The sequence below is a fragment of the Seriola dumerili genome, unplaced genomic scaffold (genome assembly GCF_002260705.1).
Source record: "Seriola dumerili isolate Sdu_G_001 unplaced genomic scaffold, Sdu_1.0 BDQW01000044.1, whole genome shotgun sequence".
Taxonomy (NCBI): Eukaryota; Metazoa; Chordata; class Actinopteri; order Carangiformes; family Carangidae; genus Seriola; species Seriola dumerili.
In genome coordinates, this window is record NW_019174299.1 from 2,268,645 (window position 1) to 2,296,122 (window position 27,478).

The following is a 27,478-nucleotide window of genomic DNA, read 5'->3' on the forward strand; positions in this document are numbered from 1 at the left end:
TTTTTACTGTTGTTTTCAGTTACATGTGAGTAGACAGGTAGCTAAAACACTACCGTGTTCAAAACAATCATCACTTCTTGAGAAGCAATAAAACAAATAAAAGAAAAACATTCGAGTGCTCAGCATAATGTAACAAAAATATGGCAGTAGTTGGTACATTTATCAACAAGGCACCAAAGGTATCAATATTTGATTTTCGTCCCTGCTTCTGTATGAGGTTGCCTGAATAATAATAAAAACCAATGTCTGGAGTGTGAATGTAAAAAAAAAACAAACAAAAAAAAAAACAATATTCCTTCTCTCTGTACCAGCGCTGGTTTGTATAATTCCTACCTCACATGTAAAGGGCAGCCGGGAGCTTCACAGGTGCCATACCTTTGTTTCACCGGACAGTGAAGGAGTGACAATGACTGTCTGTGAACAGGGAGGTGATTAAAGGAAGTTCTTATGATGAGTGGCATAGGTATTCATACTGACAGAGTAAAAAAAAACAAAAAAAAAAACACAAGCATATTGTTGTAGTTCACAGGGGGGGGGGGTGACAGTCCCCCAGCCACACAGGAGCAGAATGGAGACACAGACTGGCTGATATCACTTGCCATTCCACATCTTTTGACCTGATGCCTTCCCGTTGAGCTCACAACACGTCCGCGCTTTCAGTGAAGGTGAGCGTTGAGGTCGTACTTCTCGCAGAATTTGTCCGTGAAAGGGATGCAGGTGAGCAACTCGCACCATTCACACTTGATTGGGTAGACATAGAAGAGCACCACGAGGCCTGAAAAGAGCCCGACAAACACCAGCAGGAAGACGATGATCTGACAGCGTTTGCGGTACAGGTCCATGCGGCCGAAGCTGATGTAGGGTAGGAAGGCGAAGGACAGGAAGAAGCCAGAGATGAAGCCGCAAATGTGGGCAAAATTGTCGATCCAGGGCAACAGCCCAAAGGCAAAGAGGAAGAGCACCACACACAGGAGCTTGGTGAAGGCCCTCCACGGTTGGGCCAGGATCTGCCAGCTCTGAAACAACTCCACAAACAGGCAGGCCAGGATCCCGAACTGAGAGCCAGCTGGACCCACCTGAGATAAAGACAGCAGAGGGAGACGTGAGCCCCGAGAAAACATCACAAAATGTACAGAAACAATTATGACATGATTTAGATATGTTAATACGCTGGATGAGAAATCTCGGACACATGATATGACTCATGAAACACGCTGCGATATCTTCTTGTGTGCCGGGATTTAACAGGTGATCACCTCTGCTCTGTAGGGCAGGAAGATGGCTGAAGCCAAGTTGCCAGTGATGCCACTGATGATGTAAATGATTGAGATGCGCAGCCAGCCCGCCAGCTTCTCCAGGTCCCTCAGGATGGTCATCTGGAACGCCACCGACACCAGGCAGTGAAGAATCCTGGAGGGAAGACAGATGTGGACAAAGTTGCTCATGTGTTTGCAATGTGATGTTTGTGCGTGTATGTCGGTGAAAAGCCGCACGTGTCGGGGCAGATAATCCCTCTGTGTTGAAGAGGCAAACCCCCAAACAGCCGACCGGGGGGGGGGGTGTTAACTTTGCCCATCAACAAAATCGGTCTCTATCTCGCCAAAGCTTAATGAGTTCATGTAGTGAGGGCACTTTGTTTAATTACCCAGGAGATAGATAACAGGCAGCGTGAAGATGAAGCACTGCTCCTCTTAACTGTGAGGTCAGCTCTTTGTGCTCACTGACTGACAGGTCTAAACTATGTCAGAGTAGAGCTGTCAGTCTGATATTTATCATATATAACTGCAAGCGATGAGTGAGTCCATCAGCATGTGTTGAACATATTTTTCACATGTGGAAGTTTTGTAGGAGCGACTCTAGTTACAAGCACATTGTAGTACCGCGAGCACAGCTGATGAGGTGACTCACATGTCTAACCTCTTTCACTTATTCATATTAGTTGTATATAGGTGTATACAGCAGGGCATCGCTCTGAGGATAACTGTCATTGGACTATCCAACTTTATTTCAGCTTGGCTACCAGCAGGATTACGCCAAAAGTACTGAACCGATATGCACCAAACTTGGTGGACGGATGAGACACAGGCCAGGGAACAATCCTTTCAATTTTGATGCCAATCCAGTTAAAGGAGCGGATCACATCTCACAGACGTGTGTAGGATTGTTTGGCCTTGTTCTACCCTTTTATCTATTTGTCTTGTGCATATTTACTGAATGGCTCTTTTATCTTCCTGTGCACTATTTTAAGAGTTACTGACAACTGGAGTCAGTTTCCCTGTATGTGCCAAACATATTCGACCAATTCTGGTCTTTTAAACATCCTGTTCCTCCCTGCTTGGTGCAAACACACTCCTTGAAAATGCTGATCAAGCTTGTTGGCCTGAGACGAAGCAGACTTTCTGCTCTATTCAAATTCTTGCTTTGACTGACTCTGGGGCTGACCTCATTTCAGCCTATGAGCTTCAGGTTGACAAGATTTGCATTTAACTGTACTACTAGGTAGTGAATGCTTTACACACTGAGAGTTTCTCTTTTGTCTGCTATTCCCTCGTCTTTGTCTGTTTCTTCTTTGTCTGATTAAGCAGAATTAATCCTGACAGCTACTGACTCACCCAGCATGCAGGAAAAGTGAGAGCCAGAGCCTGTAAAACTGATCTGGGATCTCAGGGTTGAGGAAAGGCAACAGTCCACATACATCATCCATGCAGTGCACCTGAGGAAGGGAAGCAGAAAAAAAGCATATTAATTAATGCCCCACGGTCATACTGAAAGATACAGCCACGAACACAATCAAGGGAAGACAGAAATATATCACATAGTACTGAAGTGACAATCCAAGATCTCAAATAGCATGCAAATGAAGACTCCTGCACACTGTCTACACAGAAATGTTTGGTGAGCTCTCACTCCATCTGTTTTGGTATTCAGGGAATACACAAACCAGTACAGCAGGTTAAAAATAGCAACGGATGATACACAAATTAAATTTTGTATTTTGTATAACAACAGTTTCTCCTTTTTTTCCCATGAGGAAATAAAATGCCTTGTTTTGTGTGTACTTAGGAAAGAGATGCTTACTTGAGAGCAGAGAGTAGCCTCCTCATGAAAGTAGCCCATCATGAAGTCACAATATTCCCGGGATGTGATTTCACACCTTGAAGAATACGAGCAGCAGTCAGTAATCTACTAAACTAGTCCCCCATCATGCTTCAGACTAGTACAGGATGAATGTTTCTCATAGGTTTGCATGCTCTCCTCACCTCCCTTTGGTTCCTATGCAGCAGGGTCGGCCTGTGATGGTACAGTCTATATGAGGCAGGTTGGTGTGGTTCCCTGTGTTGTACCTGGTACAAATCTAAGAAGCCAGAGCAGAGGAACAACAGTCAATACTTCAAGTTTCATCTAAATAGGATTTATTTTAAGTTTAATCCCAACAGGATGTTCGATGTAACAATTGTGGCACTTTATTTCTGCACACCCGTTAGACAAGACAGCACAATTTTCAAGAGTAACACAATGCCAAAATGTGATACGTCATATAGGTTCATCAATGTGAAAAATTTGGTGTATTTTGGTGGTTTTGTGCTGTTTCATAATCATAATCCACTCAACTCAAAACAGTGTGTTAAAAAAAGCCAGAAGTTTTAACAAGCTGGAACAAACATCCTTTATTCCTTGAAGTCTCATCAAGGTCAGACCACCTGTGAACTAACGTTTCCGAACCTATAGGTTTAAGTCTCGTAATGTCTTAATACCAAACAGGGTTTGACTGTACTCACTGGCCACTTGGTGATATCATCAGGCCATTCGTGAGGTGATACCGAGGCAGGCTCTAGACATATCCTGCAATGAGACAAACGACATACACGCATGACCAACCGGTTCATTTATGCTTCGAACCATAAATGGAACGACTTCTAGTGCGTCTTACCTGGGGTCCTGATGGCACACCGAGCCGTGCTGTCTGTTTTTACCATTTAACTGGGGAGTGCTGGAATGCCTCGGCCACTTCACCCACACAGCCAGAGTGCTCTAGAAATAAAACCACAAAGAGAAGAGTTTAAAACTTCCCACACCTGTATCGACCTGTATTCGAATTGTAAAAAGGTCACCAAACAAAGAATTGGGTTTGTTTACGGACCGAACATTCCTCTTCTGAGGTTTGGACACAGCCAGAGCGATCGTTCCGCACACAGCAGGCAGAGTTGCGTTCGATAGCTCTCTTTTCCCTGATAAGTTCATGCACCTGCTTGTCCTGCCGCATGCATGGAGAATATTTGGCCCCCAAGTGGATCAGAGCTTCCTATTTATAAGACATTTACACATGATTATTGCTTTTGTTAATTTTTTATGTGTAACACCATTTAAATCAGGAAGCAGCGAAGAGTGCTCACCGAACTCGGCCCGATCCAGAAGTTCTCCTGCTGCACAAACTTGACATTTTCATACACGCCTTTGTTTCTTAAAACCTTAATCAGAAGACGAAGAGACAGAGAGTAAGAATGAGATGAGAGACTCGTAATGAGATGAAAATACTGTAATGGTGTGTTGACAAAGACGTTCATGACATCCGAGCCGGACTCACAGAATCAACCGTCTCATGCTGGGAGAAGCCCACTGGTGCAATGCCATAGATGCATACAGCCAAGATAGTGATGAGCAAATGGACAAAGGTGATCCAGTATGTAAAAAAAGGCCTAGAGAGACAAAGACACAACAGCATCACTCATCATCCATCAGTGTCATCCACCAAGGGAAGCAGAGAGACAGAGCTCATTACTCGGATATGTGGAGCGGTGCAGTACCTATGGTCATCCATGTCCTCTATCTGCCTCTTGACGTAGCTGTCAATACGCTTGCGGTAGGTGCGGTTTGTGAGCTTCCCCACCATGCCCAACCCATAAGGCCTCTTCTCTCGGGCAAAAAGTTTCTTGACAGGTACAACGATGCGCTGGCCACGCCGCTGTCCGTTTACGCTCACCACCTCCTGCCGCAACGGCACCTTCGGTGGTCCTGGAGTTCCTTCTTTGGCTTTACGCCACCCTCGCTCCAGAGGTCTGGAGGAGGCAACAGAGGGGATGAAGAGAGACATGAAGATGGAGAGAGGTTTATGAGCTTAATGATGAAGAAATAAGATGACATTCTCTGTGTCATGTCATCCATTATCCAGGAAGAGATCAATAATATTCATATTTGTGTCAGATTGGTTATTGAGGACATCTAATATTTGTGGATTGAAACTTGGTTATAATTCCTATTCCTAGCAGATTTAAGATGGATCAGCGTTAATCATTATTTTAAAAATGTTTACATCACCACAGCTTGGATAAGACTGCTGCCACGGTTACACAGTAACTCACAGCATGAGGTGACTTCTCTCCAGCTCGCTTTTATCTAGGGCGCTGCCTGTCAACTCCGTTTCATCTTTCTTGCTGCTGGGTTCTGCCTCCTTCATGGCCGCCTCAGACGGTGACTCAAACACCTCGTCTGTGTACGTGGACAACTCCTCTTGCATCAGAATATCCTAGAAAAGAACACAAGTTGAAAGAAAATAGTGAGCGGAGGTGCCAACAATCAGAATCCCCTGGGGTTTTTCAAATAAGAATTATTATTCAGTCATAAATAAACATGGTTACATAGTAACAACAGCAAAATAACACTGTTGTTTTTCCTGCATTACTCTGGCAAAGAAGGATGTGTCCAGTTCATCAGGGAAGTCGACCACATCTTCATCCATGAAGCTGGCAGGGGTGAAGCTTCGTCTTTGGGCCCGTCTCAGAGTGCTCTCCCGTAACGAACGCCCCTGAGAAACACACAAATAAACATATATGGCTTCACAGGTGTAATCTTTCCATCATACCAGATTGCAAATTCATACAATGCCAATAAGATCCAATAAAGTACAGAAAGGAGCATGTGTACAACAGGTGTTCTGGTTCACTTATTTTTTCCTGTTTGTTCCTCATGTATATGTTATTTTACAAGCATTGTACATATTTGTATTTAATCTGATATCATCTATGTTGTTCACCTTGACCAGCGCTGCTGCGGCCCTGAAGCTCATCTTTGCCACAGACTCCCTCTTGCGCCTGCGGGGCAGTCGGTTGAGACCTGAGCGGGAGCTGGTGAAGGAACAGAGGGAGGCCGCTCCGGGGGTGATGGGGGTCTGAGGCACGCTGTAGCCGTCCACTTCTTCCACCATACGGAAGGCTCGTCCTCGCGCCAATGGGTCCACGATCTGGAGACCAACGGGTTCCAAATGGGATCCCAGGTGGTAGTCGGAGAGAGCAGTAAATCAATATGCATCATTACAATATGAATTATCAAGAGACATTCCAAAAGATGCTGCTTCATATAATTAATTTAACATGTGGGACGGCCAGAATGATCAATACCAAAATCAAAAATATTTTTTAAGGTTAAAATACATTGTCGTATAACATAAAATACAAAACAGCCCACGTATTCCTTCACCTTTTGCATGCCATGCTGTGAGGAGGGGACATAGAGAGGAGGTGGGGTCTCAGTGCTGGTTAAGGAGATGTTGTCCTGGCTGGGCAGATCCATCTCTCGGATCACCTGTGGTTTCAGCTTCCCGTAGCGCAGGCTGCAGTGGCGCAGACTTTTCCTCTGCCATTTCTGGGTGGCGTCGCCGTCCTTACTGACTCCAAACCAGTCTGCTGTTCCCCTAACACCACAAACACTGACCTTTCAGTTCTGGGTCACAAAGCTGACATACATGCTTCTTTTTCTCACAGACAGAGATTTAAATCCTATCTGGCACGGTGAAACTTGAAAAAGAGATATAGAGGCACTCATTGATGGCCCTCTTAAGAGCTCTGCACATGGAGGAGTGGAACGGCAAACATGCAAAGGACTGATAAGCCCACACTCCCCGGGATGTCAGAAAGTGGCCCAGATAGTGCGAGTAATAGAAGTAGTAAAGGGAACAAGTCTGGGCATGTTTATGCCTGGGCAAACTGGGAAAGACAGGCAGCCAGGTACACTGTGTATGCATGGTGCAGAGTAACACACTCCCAAAGTCCACATGTTCAAAGAAAGAGAGCACAAGAGGATTACTGTAGTTCTGATGCTGCAAATAAAATCCAACTTATTCAGATTTTCCTAATCTTAACTGACACAAACAGACACCAAATCCAATTGACACAGAGAACGAGGTATTTTTCAGAGGTTTTATTTGCGTCCCACTCCACTCTCCACGTTGGCCCGTTCCACCGAACCTTTTTGAATACACACGTAATCACGTTGTTGGTAGTTGAAGCCTAATAAGTACCAGAGCAAACAATGTTACTGCACCCTGAGGCCAGGAAGTGGAAGTGGAAACATTCTTCAAAGGAAAGCTCAGCCAAGCTAGCTGTGTTTTTTTTTTTTTTTTTTCACTAATTACCAGCTGCAGAATGAATGTGCAGTGAAGTCAGGTTGAAATCTCTTTCTCACTGGCACAGCTCACTCTTTCTTTTTGTGAATAATTCTCACTGGTTGCCTGGTCCTCTGTTTTGTGTCAGTGACATGATTCAGCAGCTAATATTCTAGCGTACGCATGTGTGCCTTTCTTTGCAGCAGTGGACATGCCCTCACTAACCCTGGTCTCTATGAGAATGGTTGAACGTCGTCATGGCCTAATGAGTGTCCACTAAAGAGGCCGCGAGACCTTAAAACACTGGCTTACGGACATGCACCGTTCAGAGGCGACAGCTGCTTGTGTGGGATGCTGTTTGACAGATGTGTAAGGTCATGAGTGACCCCTCCCACTGTCACACTGTGTCATTCCTGTAGCTCAGAAATAAAGTGGAACTTGTAAAAGGGAAATGACAGCTTTTGGTTTCGGGTGCTCTTATGACTCATTTAAAAACATCTCTGTGGCTATGACAGCTGCAACAGCCGGTGACAGAGTGAGAAACAACAGAAAATCTTGAATCTTGTGATGTGGGCCTGATACATGTGACACTTACTGTCAGAGTGAATAAAAATTATTACAAATATTTAAAGCATCATTAGCAAAATCATGTCAGACTTAACATTGTAAGCTGAACATACACAGAGTATACTCACTTATTTCCTCATCGTAAACAAGTGAGTAAACACCAGACCTTCATCCTGACCCTAACACCTGCAGTCTTGTGAGGGACTTCCTGCCGTACCTGAGCAGGGTTCTGGAGAGCGAGTGGTGCTTCCTGGTGCTGCGGCGAGCAGCCCGCTGGCCCTTAATGGGCACCGTGTTAATCCGCTCAAAGTGCACCCTTCTGCTGCTGTGACCAGGCAGAGCAGGGCCCGGAGGGAGGCCAGAAGGGACAGAGGGAAGGAGGAGGGAAAGAGAAAAGACAACAACAAGGCAGTGAGAAGGAAAAGTGCAGCTGGAAAGTGCTGGAGCAATCATGCAGAGAGAGCAAAGCAGACTCTGAGGTTAAGATTTGGTTTTCATTGAGATTTACAACATTAGGAAGGTGATTACCAGGCGCATGATACTGAGGTTGTTAATCAGAAACAGCCATGCAATTTGTAAAAAGGTAAGGAAAGCAGGAACACTGTAGATATATGGAAAAGTTATGTTTTTACATGCCACGGGACACAGGCTGCTAATATCCTCGGTTTAGCTCAGGAATCTCATACAAGCATGTGCTGCTTATATTACATAACATTTCATCGCAGGTAGACAACACACACTGATGTAAATGACTTGCTACACTGCAAAAAAAACATGAAGGTCTTCATCTAATAATCTTGAAGCATGAAATGTTGAACGGGTTCATGCTATAATCCACTTATATCAAGATCTCAACATATTTAATCAATCCAGTGTATTGCTAGCTGCCTTTTACCTCTTTATGGTCTGAGTAATGGATGACTGGCGTTGCAAGACAGGCCGTCGGGTGTCAAAGAGGTCACGGGGTGGGGACTGGAGGTGAGTGGTCTCCACTGGCATGCTGATACTGCGCAGGAACCCCTGCCTCTTCACCGGCTACACAGGAAATGACACATAATACAAAAGGAATAGTGAAAACGCATGTCACAAGACACAGACAGCTATGACAAACATGAGAAGGGGGGGATTCGGTGAGAAAAAAAAAACTCACCTGAACAAAAGTGGGAGGCTCGTCCAGCGACATCTGAGCTGTGGGAATGTCCAGTCTGAGCCAGGGAGGTTTCTTCCTCTGCAGGCTGCTGGTGCTCTCCCGCCGTGGTTCAGCCATGTTCTCTGTCCCACCCTAGGCCTGCCAGCTACACACAGAGAAAAGAGACTGTGATGAGTTTCAACCAATCACATGTAATCTTAAGTAAAACACACGATCAAAATTTAAAATGTGTTCTTTGCAGCTTTAAACGTGATGGTTACACTGATTTGTGTTGCAAAATTGTTTCACAAGAGGGTGCTAAGGCCCCTTATTTGATTCAAGCATGGGCGTTCACATATTTCTCTTCATCAGATAGTCCATAGGGGAAACCACTGAGAACCATCTATAGCTGTTTATGTCTTCCCAGAAACAGTTCATAGGGCCATTTAAAAAAAAATAAAATAAAACAATAAATATTTGTGCAGCAGAGTGAGGAAGTTTGCAGTCTTAAAAATAATCCCTTAATTCTACAGTTAAAATCAAACTTAATCCCTCTGCGTGGTTAAACGTTGCTCTGCCTCCAGCAGACATCTATCAGGGTCTAATGACTGTGTGCGTGCGCTCCCATGACGAGGCCTGTGGGCCACAGGAGGTGCACAGTAAACTGCAGCATCAGACAGTCCTGCCCGTAGCTGCAGCCTTGTTATCACCAGCCCTTCGTTTTATTGTCCCACCGTCTAACCTCACTTCTCTGGGCCTGGTGGTTTATTTCCTGTCATTTTCTTCATCCCCATTTTTCCCATGAAAAATTTAGCTCATTTATGCGTTAACAGTGCACAGCCATTTTTTTTTTTCACTTCAAATGATCCCACCACATCCCACAAAGATTCATGCATGCGTAGTTGTGCACTCATGATTCATTAAGGCAGTTTTTCTTTCAATCTGCAGGCAAGAGGAACATACAAAATAATGGCCGCCTTTCTGCAAAGCACAAGTGTGTAAACTTGCAAAGGAGGTTGTCTCCTCGGCTTTGGAGCTGTTACAAAACCAAATGAATTTGAAAAATCCCTTTCCCGCCCTTTCCCGTTTCATTCAGTGAAAATGCCAAAGTCTTTAAGTCACATCAAGGGTTTTGAGCTTTGAGCAGCCACACCAGGTCACGTCCTCACTTCTCCTGTTACAGCTCCTCCTTGAGAAAAAAAACAAAAAGTCCACAGCTAGTGACCACATCTGCTTCGCGTTGCCATTTTAACACACCACAGGCTTCTGTTTTAGCCCAAGTGATGATGGGAAGTTTTGTCAGAGTATCTCAGCAGAGACAGCAGGGAAACCTCAGACTGAGGGCGGCAGAGGTCATCACCAATGTGTTAATATTTAAACACGATCTCTGTCTTGCTGACAGATATTTCTCAATTTGCAAGTCCACACTTATGCTGGTATAGTCCCTATATCACACGCTGACATTTCTGCTACAATAAAGTCATTGGGAGTTCTACAAGAAGCAGAAAAAACTAGAAGGGATGTTTACAATACAACAATTCATTTCCTGTCAGTCTGGGAGGTTTTGACCTTGTGCACCTATTAGGCTTTTATATTGAAAGTTGTTTGACCTCCAGTGACATTGTCTGGATTGTGAGATGAGATTAGCAAAGCAGACTGGACTACAGCCAGAGCTAAGTGACATTTTGAAGCCTATTCACTCTGCTCCACTTCGACCCATATATTTGGTGACTTCACTCATGACTTATTTTGTATAACTCAGTCATTTGCCTGTAAATCCACTGAATAACAATCACACACTTCATCCCTCTCATGAACTGGCTACTAACATTTGGGGAAATGCAAATGTGACACCAGTAGCTCAGCTTGTGCTCGGCTCACTACTGCAACAACAGCCCTCTCTCTCGCCCCGGGCTAAAACACCCGACATTTAATTACTTTCATCATTAGTTCAAACAGCAGGGCTCCTGATACAGAGCAAATCTGGGAAGGGAGGGGAGCATCCGCTTCACATTGAAACAGACTGGAACTGAAAGCAGACAGCGAGGGAACCTGATTTTCCTCCATGCAAAACATTGTTTGATTGCTTAAGCTTTGGCTCCTCCTGCATTTAACTGTGTTTGCCCTGAATGCTCTGTCGTTGCTGCTCTGCCTCCAGAGAGTGAAGGAGCGATGGGTGGAAGCACACTAAACAACTTCCATTGTTCCTTGGCTGAGCTTCTCCTCCTGCTTTCTGCTGTGGGCTATTTTTTTCCTGCCTTAAGTCTCCCACTCATCTCTTTCTTACTTGCATGTGGTCTCTGTGTGAGTGCTTGCCATTTACAGGCAATTACAGCCTCATAGCTCCTTTCTGCCTGCTGTCTACTTGCTTGTCAGATTAAACCCACACAGATAAATTAAACAAAAAACATTCAAAACTATGAAAATGAAGAGAGATGATGGCTGAAATATCTGACTTAAAAATGGCAGTGCCATTACTAAACATCTGTATCCCACACAGTGTAGACACGTAATAGTAGTCGTGCAGAGGATGCCTGCAAAACTTGATGCTGCAGCAGTAATGCAGCCATGCTCCTCAGTGGGTTTTAAGAGCATTTGGTCACAGCCCGAGGTAAACCTCCAACATTCGTCAGACAGCCAAGCCAAGTGCCTGTCTCTCTGTCTCCCTCTGTCTCTCTCGTCCTCCTCCAAACACAACATGGCAGCTGAACTGGCACGGGCATGCGACTCGAGTTTAGCTGGAACAGTTGGCGTCGCCGTCGCAGCCACGACGGCCACCAACTCGTTTCACACCGTGAGGGAGCACTCAAAGTGTCACTCATCTCTCCAATGAGTTATGATTAGAACTCCACGCACAGAGAAGATGGAGCCCAAGGCTGGTCGCTGTCTGAGAAAGACGAGGTCTTCATAGGCAGGAAGTCCTTCAGAAGCAGATTTCCTTAGGGGAAGGAGAGCTGATTGAATTCTGTGTTTGGCAATTATCCAGGCTGGAGGATTAGCCCTCCATTGACAGAGTATGTTATCTGTTCATGGTCAAGTTCGACAGTAGAAGAAAATCAGTCTTAAAGCAATAGCTCAGTTCGATAAGACAATATCATTCAGCCCCAGCAGCTGCTTGGCTAATGCACCATAATATCTTATCTTGTTCTCAAGGTGATTGTGCTTTTTTTTTTTTCTGGTTCAGATGTCGTATGGCAACAATTCGATGCGTGTAATAGTTTCCCACAGTGTTTACATTCCCAGCGCTGATGTGAGGCTCACATTCTTCAGACTACCATGATTTAATCTAGTTTCTTTAAAAGTTTTGTTTTGACTTCAAGATTCACATCTGCAGAGGAAAAAAAAAACCCCAAACACCCACACCCATGAACTGCGTACTGTGCCTCACAAGATTGGCTTCCTGCTATCGTTTGGTCCTTGTGAGAAACTGACACATCCTTCTCAATTATGAGACCCAAGACAACTGCATGGTTTGTTTTTAAATTGCTGGGGGCTGACACTGCCTCCCCCCGGGCCACTTCTTCTCTCCATTAGGCAGGGGAAGACAGACAGGCGGACGAAACGCAGAGGACAAACCGATGTCTCTCCAGGTGCAGGGATGTCCAGCGGGCCATAATGACTGGGGTTGACAAGCATAACCAGCACTCTCTTTCTCTGTCTGGTGAGCTGCAATCTATTGTATTACGCTATGCATACAAACTCAAGCCCAATGAAGCTTTCCATGCCACCATTTAATATAATCGCTTGGGAAATGGTCTTCAGTCATGCAGAGAGAGGCACTGGCTTATGACAACAGAGGCCCAGCTGTCACAGGTGAGGCTTAAAGTCCAACAGAAGACAGGCTCAGTGAATGGAGCTCTAAATGCCACCTTGAACAGTTGTGAAAAAGCTCTGCTGCTTCATTTCAGGCTTGTGCCCTTGTGTACAACATAACTACTTTTCTCAGTATGCCCTTACGCTTCAAATATGCACAGAGGCTTGCAGCAGAACATTGCCCTCCTGTTTGTCATTCATCATAAATAAAATAGTAATCTGGTTGGCCTCTTTCATGTCGGAGCTGCCATCTTTTCTGCAGATGCCTTATTTAAAATCTGCAGTCCCTATTCACTCCTGTGCATGAAGAAGAAAAGAAAGAGCTAAACACATATTATCTACAAAGTGCCCTATCAGGTGTTTTAGAAAAATAATTTATGAATTAAACATTTCTGAAATAGTCATATTAGAAATATTTGTGCATTCTTGAAATCTCCTCCGTCCGGGGCCGTTTCTAATCTCAGTGCATGCCTTCACCACATTCCTCAAGATCTCTGGCTGAAACTGAACCAAGCTGAAATGGCAGAGCAGGAAACCGCATGAAGTCTAACCATTATGGACAGGAGCTGGCTGGTTTCCGGGTACTGTGTGTACTCTGCTGCTATGCACTACTCTGCAGGAGGCAGGCTAGCTGCAGCCACGCTGAGGGTGGCTGACAGAGCTGTGTCATTGAGGCTGACAGAGCCTCAGGTGGCCCGCCAAGTAGGGCCCTGCCTGCTGCCGGCAGGGACTGTAGAGGCAGGGGTGGACAGTGGAAAACAGGACTCCGCTGCCTAGCATGCACGGGCAGGCGCCATCATGGATGACCTCATTAATCTGAGTAGTGAGAAGGCCGGATACCTCATTCTTGAGAGCTGCAGCACTTCCTGCCCTCAGGCCTTCGTTCCTCCTTTCCCTCTTTCATCCTCTTTCCTGCATGTTGCTGCCGCCACAGGTCAGCCTTTTGACCACTTTGACTCAAATTATCATTGTAGTGCTACCAAAATATTTTTTCATGTATTATAAAAGCTTTCCAATATCAAGTGACATCATTACATTTCTGTGTAATTGAAGCAGGTTCCAGACTTATTACTGTTTCCCTGAAAACCCGATGGCACAAACACGTTATGTTTGGTTTTCCCCATACTCCAACAGTTAGTCATCCACTATAAATGCTCCTACTATCCATTGTTTCTTTAGTTCACTCCATGCTGGAGGCGAGGCTTGACACTGGAAACAATGGAGGGAAAAAACACTATTCAAGCAGTCACTCTCCTAAGTTATTCTCTGACTAGTATAACTAGAAATATTCTAAAAAGTTCTCCTCAACATTTAAGCAGACTTTTTCTCAAATGAAATGCTCTCTGCATCAGACACACACCCTGAATGTTTTCATTGCGAAATCAACCTTAATATACAATAGATGTAGTTCCCTTAAATTGAGATTTCATAATAATAAGCAGAAACTCATGAGCACATATTCATATTATGGGTGGAGGCATTTGGAAAACAATAAGAAGAAGCAAGAGATTTACCAATTCGCCCTGCCGTAAGATTTAAACATGATTCACTTGCACTTGATAACAGCATGTGTGTTCTGTAGCTCCTACAAGCATCTGAGGCCCATCTGCGCATTAACTGCAGAAAGATGCTTTTGATCTTTATATAGAACATCGTGCGTCCGACCACGATGAATTAAGAAGCTGACAAAACTACAAAGCTACTGATATTTCATTTGGGCGAGGAGAACAGAGAAGAAAAACAAGAAAAGAAAGAAACAGGCACTAAAAATAAACGTGTTATACTGCAGCACAGACATTAATACCAGGTGACTTCACCAGTTGTGGAAGTTGATTTAGATACAGAGTCACATGAACGGTATAACCGAGGGAGGAATTAAGAGCGTTTCTCTACACACACTTTGCTCCTCAACAAAAATAAAACTGAGCTGTGATCAACAGTCTGGGCTTAAAGCCCCTCAGTCCTCTCTAACTTTCTTTCTGCCCAACTTACAGGGAAGAAAAGACTCTGCAAAATACAGCCGCAGGCCAGGGACTGAAGTGCAACTTAGCACCAGTAAAGCTGCAGTCGTCTGAATTGACCCTAGTGATATGTGACAGGCTGTCATACCATACCGGCCCTTACGACATCAAAAAACACATACACACAGAGACAGCAGAAATATCCGTCGCAGCTGACCCTGAGATCAAGTGTCATGGATAGCTGAGGGGCAGCCATGGCGCGCGGGCGGGGCTGCTGTGACTGGTAAGATGGGTGCTTGAGAGCAGAGGCATGGATGGTAGTGCCCAGCCAAAAAGGGTGGAGCAGCCCTCGCTTTTTCCCCATAGTGTTCCACAGGTATTTAGTTCAGGCTGTCAGCGCTCGGTGGGATTTTACAATAGAGACTTAACCTTTTAGTCTCAGCGGTTTCAGTCTGGAGTGACAGATTTGTATCAGGTCCACTGCCAGGCTCCCCCACTGTCATAACAGTGTTTACTAAATGACAGGATCGAGTGCCAACGATATGAATAGCTCTTGAAAGTATAAATGGCCTTCTAACAGCGGGCTGCGTGCATGTGGTGTATTTATAGGATTCAGTTGCAAATGTGTGTCCATATGAAACTGTAGACCAACACACGCAAAAAAAAACAAAAAAAAAAACAAAAACATCCTGCTCCAGATCTCTGGGCGGTGGGCTGTTTTCTGACAAAAGCAAAATGTGACAACACCTCTCAAAGGCCGTGCGCAACAAAACTAATTTCATAGATCTGGGATGTGTCCATTTATCTCTGTGCAAAGAGGCAATATCTGTATCCGCCATCGCACGGCCTGCACCCCTTCTCGTCCTCCTCACTTCCTCTGTATATTGCCAGGCGAATGCGGGCCCCTGAAAATTGCGCTTGCTTATTTTATCAGCACAAGACCCAGCCTTTCACCGTGCAGCAATATCCTGCACAGGAAATCAATATGAAGGAAAGGTGAGACGTGTACACAGAGACCAAGACATATAATTACTTTAATCTCAGTGTATTTACAAACAGAATATCAGCTCTGCGTTTGCACAAAGTTTTCCTCCCCTTTTGAAAAACACAGGTGAAATGTTATTACACGAATAGCTAATTCAGCACTTGAATTATTCAGTCATTCCGCACAGGTGAATTATTTACTGCGTACTGGAGCTGCTGTGCACACAGGGCTGAGGCCCCTTAGCTAAAGCGACTCTTTTCTCAGCATTGTTAGCGGGGCTGTTTCAGCTCTCAGCAAAGGCCTGTCTTCACTTCAGTGGAAAAATAAGGCTCACTTAGTAAATCTGTATCATGTCTCAGCCCAGAGTTGTGTTTGTGCCTCTAATCTTGAGGAAGCAGCTGACAGTAAAAAAAAAAAAAAACGCCCCATGGCGCGGGCTATATATAGATATTTATATACCTCACCCACCAAGACAACTAGACACTGTTTTATACAATAACAAGAGATTTGTGTGAATATTCTGTGACCAGTGAGATCAGGCAACACCCCGCTGAATCAGCTCACAGCGGAACGGCCCTCGTCGCTTTGGGATACAGCAATTGATAAGCCATTTTAGGCTGGGACTGCAGCTGCCAGACCTGAAAAACATTTGTTTGCTGTAGACGTTTATCATCAACTCACTGTATCTCCAGCTGTGGCCTACAAGGAATCTCACTGCTGGTAACAGAGTGGGAAAATCTAGCAGCTACACACTGGGGGATAGGGAGTAGTAATAGTGCAGACAAAATGCTCGGGGGCCTGTAAGAGCTGTGTCTTGAGGGCAGTTAATGAAATTCAACAACGCTGTGATACTTCAGAGATACACCAGAGGGCCTGTCCTAACCCCAGAGGCTAAAAGAGAACTGTGGTTTGTAGTAAATAGGCAATATATAATATTATAATTTATTCTGCTGACTGGGTTCAGAGGGGTGAGAAGCAATTAGATTTAGCTAAAAATCTGTCTGCACATTACAAATGAAATTATTATAATTGGATTCAAAATGTCTTTTAAAAAGGCTTGTCACATAATTTGTCACATTACAGAAAATGACATAGCGCTTCGTAAATCTAAAAGCCTTTTCCAAAGCATGGAAAATCTTTAATTTCCATATTAAATTTCCAAATTAGTAAAGAGTTGTGAAATCAGATCAAAAATTATGAACAACACAAATGTTAAAGAGCTATATTCACACTGCTTGCCATAATCAGAAGATGAAAAACATTAGCATGAGACTTTCTGACAAGACTGACCTTGACACCCCTTGACCTGCTCTGCTTAGATGCAAGGTCTTGCAATTTATGGCTTAATGAGAGAGTCTACTTCAGACAATAAAGAAGGTAAGCCATCTTTCCTGGAGATCCCAGTCTTCCCAAAATGTGTCCTGAGACTACAAACAAGCACCTTATTGTCTACGGGAGGTTTGACATTCTCTCGTTAAGTGAGTAAGAGGAGAATCTCAAAAGCAGCATGCCCTAACAACATGTGATCCCCATCTAAATAGTTTCCACCATGATATCAGCCTGAATCAAGACTACAAAAGGCTGCATTGTATGGCCTGATGTGGACTGGGCTGAACAAGGGTCATTGTGCAGCCCAATCGTAGACACACACAAAAAAAAAAGAAAAAAAAAAAGAAAAAGCAAGAGCAGGCTGAAGTTTTCATTCCTCCATCAATGGAAATGGTGCACTAAGCACATTCCCAGCGAAGAAAATTACTCTTGTGATGCACAAAATGAGTTAACTTCATTATGGTTTAGCAGCGACATCATATTGGAGTGTATGTTTAATGGATGAAAACTGAGTAAATCAAGTCATTAAAAACTGACAAAAAGCAACACCGCAGGCCGTCAGGTTGTGTTGCCTTACTATCACAACTGTTTAGCTTTATCTTTGTGGTCCAATCAATCAACAGGATTAAAAATACTTCACAAAGGAGAGCCATCAGCTCTGTCATCTCACATCCTCTGTGGGAGACCACCAGCATAGAGAGAGGTCAGGTTACCGCTTGTTTTACTGAGGAGTGCTGGAAGGAAGGAAATGCAGAGCAGAGGAGGGGGAGACGTGCAAATGAAGGCAGGAAACACACCACAGACCCAGCGCATTCTCCGTGTCCAGTCCACACGACCACGGAAACAACATACACTCGCTCACATGCACATCCACACTGCACATGTAAATATACACATCCCTGCCCCCTCTGGCCATGATCAAGCACACGTCACTGTAAGCCGAAAATAAGGGGCCTCGTTTTGACTCAGGCCTGTCGCCCACTCCCAGCCCTGCACAGAGCGGGCAGAGAGCGGGGATCTCAGTGCACTGTGACATCGAAGCTGACACGTCTATTGAGGAGAACAGATGAAGTGTGGCTCGTGGCGATGGGACAATGGGAATTATCCATATTAGCATGGATTTAAGCAGAGGAGAGAATGAGGGCTGTCTAGTCTTTCAGGACACGGAGCATGGCGCATAAAGGGGTTTCCGAGGGCAACAAAGAACAAATTTATGAAGCTGAATCTTATCAAATGCTAAAATTTTGCTTCTCAAACAGTACAGTAATCCACAGCATGATGATGAAGGCTGAGAAAATGCCTAAATTAAAGAGCCTCTCCAAAACACACTCAGTCCACCTGTGGTCTCCTGGTGAGTATTAACTCTTCAATTCTTAGAGAGTTGAGCATTAAAATGTAACTGCTCAAGGAAAAAAAAAAAAAAAACAATTAAGAAAAAAATTATACTGATTTTTTTTTCTCAAAATTGGTCAAGTTGGAACATCCCTCTTCAGTTGCTCTTTATTCCCAGATTGCTACCAAATCTTTCTGTAAGCACATTCAAGTAAACCTGTATCAACAAGAGGAGAAACATCCACATCAAGAATCAGTGAGTTAGTGTGATAAAAATGTATGGTAAATATACATATAACATATATATAGTCACACAGGGTAGTTATCATTCAGTCTAAAGTTAGAATATTTAAAGGACTGACTTATTTATTCTTCCACTATGAATCATCCTCTGCTCTCTTAGTAATTAGCTTCTGTATTTTCTCATAGATCGGCTCAACCTTCGTCAAGGTCTAATTAAGGTTTTCACCCTTTTCAATCTTTTAAACATTTCATTTTACACACTTAAATAAATGAGTGAAAGGCCTCAGATGGACGTGACTTTCACGTCCAATTTCAGAAAATGGCTCCTTGAAAAGATTTGCAGACCTGGGGCAGCCCAGAGTACAGATTATTGATTGACTACATTGATTTCCAACACTGCGGGCTGTGAATATGTGTGCACATGCACACGTGTGGCTGGGTGAGCGTGTGTGTCTGTGTGAGTGTGCAGATGTAGTTGTGCACAGCCTGAGTTAAGAGCCAAGTGAAGGACAGGGGATATGAACTGAGGTCGTACCAGCAGCCTCCCCCTCCTGCACCACAACACATATCAGTGTCACACAGAGACAGATTCTCTGTTTGGGATGATAGTACAAAGTTGATTCAGGTAAGAGGATTTTAATTTATTTTCACAGAGGCAACATCCACAGAGACCTACTGTATTTAGTCTTCCGGTTCCCCTCTGGATTGGAGGGAGGGAAAACCGTTTTCTGTTCCACACACAACAACTAGGTCATTTTAATAAAGCTCCCATATTTAAATCTCTTTCATCTGTTACACAGGCAAATAAGCGGCTGAAGGAGAAGCAGAACAGAGGCATTATTAAAATGAGTCTTACATGCACAAAGTTGGGCATGACTTATGGCAGATAAAATGGTTTGACCAACAGATAAGTGCTTACTCACAGCTACAGTATGTGCTCTAGTTCCCACTGCTGCATGCGGTGGGAAGAACACACAAATCAGTCCCACATACATCACCTACCACGTACGCTCTGCTCACACTGCTGTGTCAAAAATGAAATAAAGTTAACTATACAAACTGTGTCTTTCTGACATAGCCTCCGACATTTCCAAATCTGTGGGTCTGACCGTTACTCAGTCACTGTGGTGGGACGCAAATGTGGGTCACAAGACACTTTGGCAAAGGCTGTGAACAATGTAGATCATGGAGTAATGACTCAGATAGATACAGAGGTGAGATTTGGGTCTCTGTGTCTCAAGTGAGAGTCACTCATCGAGTCGGTGCCATTTTAATGGCTGCTTCAAAGACAGTTTTGACCCACAGATAATAGGCAAAATTACATGAAATGTAATCTCATTTTATAGTAATAATACAAACTTGTATAAAAAAAAAGGTAGGCTATTTGACTCCAGGTTGAAATAAGTTGATTTCTGTACAGTGTAATTTCACTTCTTCTGGACATTCCCAGTGACCAAATGCTGATATCTTTGGGTACTGGGTTTCGAATGTGGTTTCTTGCCGGGAGCGGGTGGTGGTGGTGGTGGTGGTGGTGATGGTCACTTGACAAGAGCTTCAGCCATCATTGCATTTACAATACAAGAGGTTAAAATACTCCTTCTGAGCAGCGCTACTTCTGCAATCAGAAAGTGTGGAGACGGGCTGGCTGGACCGGGGCTAGCTGGTTAGCATGCTAACTTCAGTAGAAGAAAAGACGTGATAGAAATAGAAGCACTTAACATTGGCGTTACTTTCCACCACTGGAGACAGGAATGAAGTTTGATACTGTTCTAGACCGGTAAGTAAACGACAGTGTATGATAACACCTGCGATGTAGCAATAGCAAACCTTACAAATAGCTCCTTTAACCCAAAACTAACCCCTTCTGTGTATCTTCTGCCAAAGTGCTGTCAGTGTGAAGAGGATAACACCAGATTGTGTGGACCACAGCATTCGTATCATTCAGGATGTTATTTGCAGAGCGCACAAAAGAATTTTGTCTCAGGTCAGCTACAAAACAGAGCAGTGATCAAAGAACATAAAATCTATTTCCAAGATTTTTAGTTCTCTAACTCTCCATCCGCAACTGCATTTCGCTACAGATAGGATCACCTCATGTATTTACCAGCTAATAATATAGATTATTCTGATACAGGCTACTCTGAGGAAGTGAAGGGGGGGGGTTACCCAAGGGAACACCCATGAAGCCAGGGTCTCTGAGCAGCGATCAGGGAGGTGTAAAAGTGAGGATAAAGGGGCAGGAAGAAGGAAGAATGAAGCCATGCAGCTGGGCCAAGAGATCTGTGGAAAACTCCCAACAAAGGCACAGGAAAACTGGGAAGGCTGGGGCAGGTCCACTGGGACAGTCCCAGGCCCAGTGAGGGGGAGGCCTCTTGACTCCTGATGTAACTGAAGAAAACACACAGACTCTTTGTCTTTGGAAATAAAGTCACTTTTTCCCCCCTGTGACGGAGCACAGTCGTAGGGACGCTTCCCTACTCTGCTTGACCCAGGCAAATATTGTCACGGAGGAGCAACAAATGATTAGGAAATATAATATTGGTGAGGAGACAGAATGTCTGATTCAGACAAGATGAGAGAAGTGAAACTAAAAACATAAATTGTTGTGTCCCAGAGTGGGAGTACAAATCGTGAAAGGCACCAGGAATAAATTACTACTGATTTGCATTACTCTTCGTGTTTGTTTTTGCCTGCTTCTGAGTGAATATGCTTCACCGCATATTAGGCTTGGAGCGTGATGCCTTCACTATAACTGGGCGTGATCAACTGGGCACCATAAATGAGAGGCTTTACATCATTTTCCCTGGCACGAGGCATTACAAGCCCTCTCAGCTGGCAAATGCAAGGGAAAGTTGGCACGAGCGTGAAGAGAGGCAGAGGCAGCAGAAAAGAGAGAGTTGAGAGTTACAGGGACAGGTACTTGTTCAAATATGCCAACAGTGCCTGGCTTAATGCCACTTCAGTCAATCTGACTGACAAACATTGCACACAGTCCATCATATTAACTGGAATCTATTTGTGTAAAACAGCCACAACTTAACATTCAAAAAAAGATGCACTGCTGGCATATTTAGGTGACCCCTCAGCAGTGGTGTATTTCGAAACTTAAATGGTTCAAGTTCAGTAAAAACAAAGGAGCATTCACACTCACTAAGATCCACCTCTTCCGAAAAAAGCCAGTAAAAGACAAGTCACAGGAGTCCAAAACACACCCTCATTTCTGGGAAAGCTGCTGGAGTGAGTTTGGTTCATGGTATGTGACGTTGGTAGGATAGTTGAAACTGTCCAGATATAAATGTGTGTGTGTGTGTGTGTGTGTGTGTGTGTGTGTGTGTGTGTGTGTTTGTGTGTATATAGTTCCATTCAGGGTGCAGTCAACTTGAGTTTAGCAGTCTGGTACACAATGAGGATTCACAGCCTCTGGGTATGACGGCTGACTGTGCCAAAGATAGAAGGGGGTGGGGGGGTGGGGGGGTATTTGGGGTGGGGGCATCCTATTTAAAAGTGCACTATCATTGACGCTGTAACAGTGCTGGGATACTGTATCACTCAGGGTGTTCCTTGAGCTAGTCCTCTGGCTTGACAATGATCTGAGAAAAAGTAAACAGACGCTACACAGTGCTGTTATTAAAGCAGCTGAGGCCCGTGGCGCACCCATTACACTAGTCTCCCATGTGGATTAGCAACACACACAAAAAAAAGGCATAAAATACTGTGGATGTCTTTTCAGTTATATTCAGTGTTCTGGTCTCTTTCTAACAAAGCAAAGTCTAGAAAAGGTTTATATGTTGTAACTTACAACTCTGTTCATCATTTAGGACGGCCTCTCTACAATGGTTAGTCAGAAAGTGGTCAAACAACAGTCATCTGCACACGCTAAAGTGCTTTTCAAACAATGAGACTGTTTTAACTTTCCACAAGTTGTCCATCAAGTTTTGCTGCTGTAAAGCAATCCCTGTGAGAGCTTTCAAACCAAATTCTCTGTCAAGGGATTTCACTCAATTAATAGTATGCAATTTTGCAACTTAACATGCACATTTCTGTCTCGAGGCACCAGATAAAGAAAGATATGTATTAGGTTATCTGCAGACACGCCCTCTGAGAGCTCTTCACACTCAGAGAGGAAGATCAAAGTTCAAGGAGCCATTGCTGCTTGTCTATAAAGCTCTGATGGTCTTCTGGGAAAAAACACACAGCATTCCCACAGCTCCGAGAATTTGCCCCGAGGTTAACCAGCCTCAGACACCATGTCAGTGAGAACACAAGCTACAGGACCAAAGTCACCCTCTAACTACCAACCCCAAATTAGATGTTTTCATCTCTGCTACAGCCTAATGTTGGCTTCAGCCAAAGAGCTGTGAAAACAATTCATAGTAACCTGTATTTTCAAATTAGTCACACCTCCCACTTTTCCCCAAACCTGGGCATCAAAGGTTTTCTAGTACATTCTGTGAATACCGGTTCATGTATGGCTGTCTGGCTCATGACAGATGAGGTGCTGACTGAGAGAAGGCCAGGGTGGCACGCTGGCAGACGAAGGCCTTGGAGGCTCAGAGGTAGACCTGAAATAGCCCTGCTGCTGCATTACAACATTACATCACAACTGACTTCACCAACATGGCTGCCGCTGCATCATGCCACCACCACGATGTCATGGGATGGGAACAATTGGACGCAACAGCTGTGAGTCACACAACCAAGCCATCAACAGGGGAAGCACTCTGGTACCGCGCGACAGCCAGTGTACTGTACTTCATAAAATGATAGTCTGTACAAGCAAACAACACACTTCCTGTGTAATTAAAATCAATGACCCACAACCAAATACTCGTTTTGTTTTTTCCCTCCAATGAAAAGGCAGAATGTATCTGCTTGCATTCCTTATCGCATATGCACGACAGACACCAGAGACACAACACAGTTTCTCTTTTCCCACAAATACCACATTATTTGACATGTGAGAAAAATCACAGTTCCCGCTCCCGACAACGTAGTCAAAACTGTAACAACATCAAAGTCACCAAGGTACGAGCTGAGCGAGCCCCAGCGGGGACTAGATCAAACGCTGCCTGTGGGCTCCCTCACCATCAGTCCCCTGTAAAACCATACCTGACATGCTTCTTTAAGCTAATGTCTGCTTGAGCTCAGTTGTGGGAACAGTTACAACCAATACATTTGGCAACAAAGCATGCGCATTGTCTCTAAAGTAGCAGAACAAGTCGGTCAACATGTTTGACCTCTCCAGACACCGCTGCCGTGCCTCACATTAGCAAATCAACCCTCAAGACAAACGTGACTGTGGTAGTTTCCACACATAGCAGATGCTGGCTGTGATGACTGATACATGACAGTCTCCGTAAGATATGTACTTCCGCTCTATAACACTTCAAGTCATTGAGCTTTTGCAAACGCTGTGCAATGTTAACCTCCTAAATCAATCACAGGGAGAGTATGATGACCCACAGAAATATATTTTAAATCCAGCCAAGATCCTAAAGTTTCCAAAGAGACCATACATCTTAAGCTGAATTTTGGCAAAGGGACTATAAAATAAGACACAAAACTTAATGATCCCCTGTGGTGTAATGGTGCAAGGCATAAAAAAATGGTGTCTTGTGTTTTAATATTTGCTCAAAGTAAGATTCATATAGGCTTAGCGAAGAGCTGGAATACGTAGACGATATTAAAAGTAGCTTAAGGGAAAATGATGTGAGAGTTCATGGTCCAGAATGTGAAAATGTGAAATTCTAAATGATAGATACCAATATACTTATACAATACAGTGGACTCCTGGGAAATAAATGTTCTTTTAAAAATTACAGATGAAGGCAGCATGACTTAATAGCAGCTACTACAGTGTGTTATACCTTACGACACTGTATTTAGTATTACTCCTTTAATCAGAACAAAGTTCTACCTGTTCAGTAATGAATGTAAACTTCAGGATTTTCAAGTGAACAAATTTTTCGACTCGTGATACAGATGTGTTTGTTGATGTAACAGCCTGAGGTTATTTAGAGAAGCATGTGCTCTGCACACATGGAACAGTTCAGCCCCGTGACGCTCATTTCATCTGAATGCAGACAGAACTCTGTCCAGACACTGGAGAAAATGACCAACAATCACACAGAGAGTACACCCGTGTTCGGGAAGAAGGCACATTTCACATTTCGGAGGGCTTCTTCCAGGAAATCTATGGCGGCTTTGTATTTGAAGACTGCGTCATTGCATCAGCAGGGCATCAAATCTACAAAGAGCACCCATTCTGGGCTTAACAACTGTGGCCTGCTTGAAGGTACATCATCTTGAAGCAATTAGACCACATATGTAAAATATCACAATGGTGCCATTGCAAAGAGCTGCACGCTTTGAGGTGTATGGAAGGAAATTTGGTGACAAATTCCAGAAAATGAATGTTGATAACATAACCACATAACCAGTGTAAGAACCTACCCTGTAGCTCTTTTGAAGGCAACACCATGAGGCAGTTGCACAGGACTATGCACTTGGCCAGACTGACAGACAGATACCGCGCCATGAGTCATGCAGGCATGACTACAGTGTGGCCCCCTCAGCAGCCCCCTGCAAAACTCACATACCAGCCAGTCAACACAGGCCGGCCTGGATGGTACACCTGCCTCAGCAGAGCTACTCCCAGTTCCCTCCAAGTATCATGTACCCACATGCACCCACATAAACATCCAAACACACATACATACACACACACACACACACATTGGGAATATTCTCTCCGGGGTCCAGTTGGAGTAGATACAGAGGATGAGCATGACTGCCACTATCACACATCAGGGCCCTGCTTTATCGGTGTGATTACATCACCCTGAGCCATGATCCCCCTCCCTCCATGTGATAAGGTTTCAGGAACACTGGGCACACAAACCAGGCCATGTGCTCCTATGTCCTGTCTGCCAAAATAACTCAGCAGTTTCTAATACAGTACGGCTACGGTTTCACTTCAGTCTGCCCAGGTATTGTAGGACACTCTAGCGCGTAACCTTTCCGATGTCAACAAGACTGAAGTTTGTTCATACGTGGGCTGCTCTCCTGGAGCTTTCAACTTCTCATGAGTGACATCAAGACATTCAGGTGGCCTCTCCGCACGTGACGATTTTGTGGAATTTGTGGCCTTTTGTGACTGAGACCATGAGTCACTTTGAGTCACAGAGTGTCAACGCCTCATGAAAGCCACAATCCAGAAGAAAACAAAGGTCTGAGGGAGAAATGACACTTTCGGTTTGAAAGCGGTCAAATGCAGTGAGATGATATGAGAAGCACATGCTGTGTGCTCTGCACTCATGTGGTCATCTGTGTTGTAAAAAAAAATGAAATGTACCATGGTGATTAATTGTCACAGCCACTGGCATAAACATTCACAACTGATGAGGATAATGGTGATGCTGATGATGACCAGGAGGAGGAGGGAGCAGGAAGAAGAGGAGGATGAGGAGGATGACTGAGATCATGGTGTGACTGAAAGCGTGAAATGTTGCAAGACTATTCAGCAGCATAGTCATTTAGGTGCATTCCTTCATCCAAAACTACAATTAGTCAGAGCTGTCCTCCATCAGACCTCTGGCTCTAATTAAAAGTAATCTCTCCTGAATTTGGCCAAGTTTAAGTTTAAAAAAAAAAAAAAGAAAAGTAATTTAGCTTATCAGACTGTGTCTGTTATTGGACACAACGCTCATTTCACACATCATTAATTCCACCTCAACACCCTTTGAATGTGAAGGGTATTTCACACTTTTTAAAAAGGTGATTGGGCCTAAAGGTAGATCCAATTCTGAGCATTTTAAATAGCCCACTTCGACTATGAGAACTCTCCATGCAGCGCAAATGGCACAGCACCCTGTTACCTAAATGATGCTCTGCTGTCTAAGTTCACCCCGCATCTGAACGGCTGCTGTTTCCACCAATTGACCCGTAATTCAGTCGAATAGTATAAGCTCGTTTATCCTCCTCGATCACGACGCGTGAGCGCTTCCCCCGGCTGCCGCCTTCCGTATGGGCGACCACAGGAGACAGTCACGGAATAATGACATAACTTACCCTTATAACAACCAGCTCAGATGATCTCCAGCAGTGAAAAAAAAAAAAAATCCGGTTTCACAGATGTTTTCCCCAAAGCAGCAGATGAGTGATTTGTCACATCATCCTGACAGCGGCGCAGGAATAAACGCGCTTCTTTTTCCACCCCGCAGATGTTTCTAAGCCAAGCCCGGTGCCGTGCTATGAAATCTGGTCACTCTTGAGCACGCGAGCAGCCGAGGCAGTCCAGGATGGTGTGGCCGAAATGTGGCTGCCGTCCGGTTCTCTGCTTCCCACCTACGGACAGAGCATTCCCACACTGCTCCATGGAGCTACCCGGGGTAAGTTTTCCTCTGCCGGTTGTAGCCTAATTCAGTTTGGTGGAGAGTCAGCCCCGCCCTGGACTGGAGACGGTCTGTGGAGAAGGCAAGCCCGTCAAGATCACCAACCAATCGGTACGTACACAGGGAGGCGCTGCTTCTCCCGGTTAACGGCGGTGACTAAGCGATATCCTCAACCAGAGTGGGGTCCGGGGACGGAAACCGGGGTTCACCGCTCTCTGACTACTCCTACAGTGACACATAATGTGAAGCTCTCTGTGGGGAAATGACATGTTCACTGTTAATTTTATAATGTTAATAATAATGGTAATAATAACGATGTAATAATTATGAAATTAAAAATGGAAGGAA

General features: G+C 44.3%; 1 protein-coding gene across 1 annotated transcript; it reads right to left on the reverse strand.

Moving 5' to 3' along the window:
• rhbdf1 (rhomboid 5 homolog 1) lies at window positions 1–27,132 on the reverse strand. The gene is made up of 18 exons (XM_022739416.1): window positions 26,808–27,132; window positions 9,096–9,240; window positions 8,841–8,980; window positions 6,475–6,688; window positions 6,032–6,238; window positions 5,681–5,803; window positions 5,361–5,524; window positions 4,806–5,057; window positions 4,586–4,697; window positions 4,395–4,469; window positions 4,142–4,303; window positions 3,932–4,032; window positions 3,780–3,843; window positions 3,261–3,355; window positions 3,079–3,154; window positions 2,613–2,713; window positions 1,257–1,410; window positions 1–1,076 (listed from the first exon to the last, which is right to left on the reverse strand). Exons 2-18 carry the CDS (start codon window positions 9,210–9,212, stop codon window positions 657–659), a joined length of 2,577 nt encoding a protein of 858 aa, XP_022595137.1. The 5' UTR covers window positions 9,213–9,240; window positions 26,808–27,132; the 3' UTR covers window positions 1–656.
• Between the last annotated feature and the right edge of the window lie 346 nt (window positions 27,133–27,478).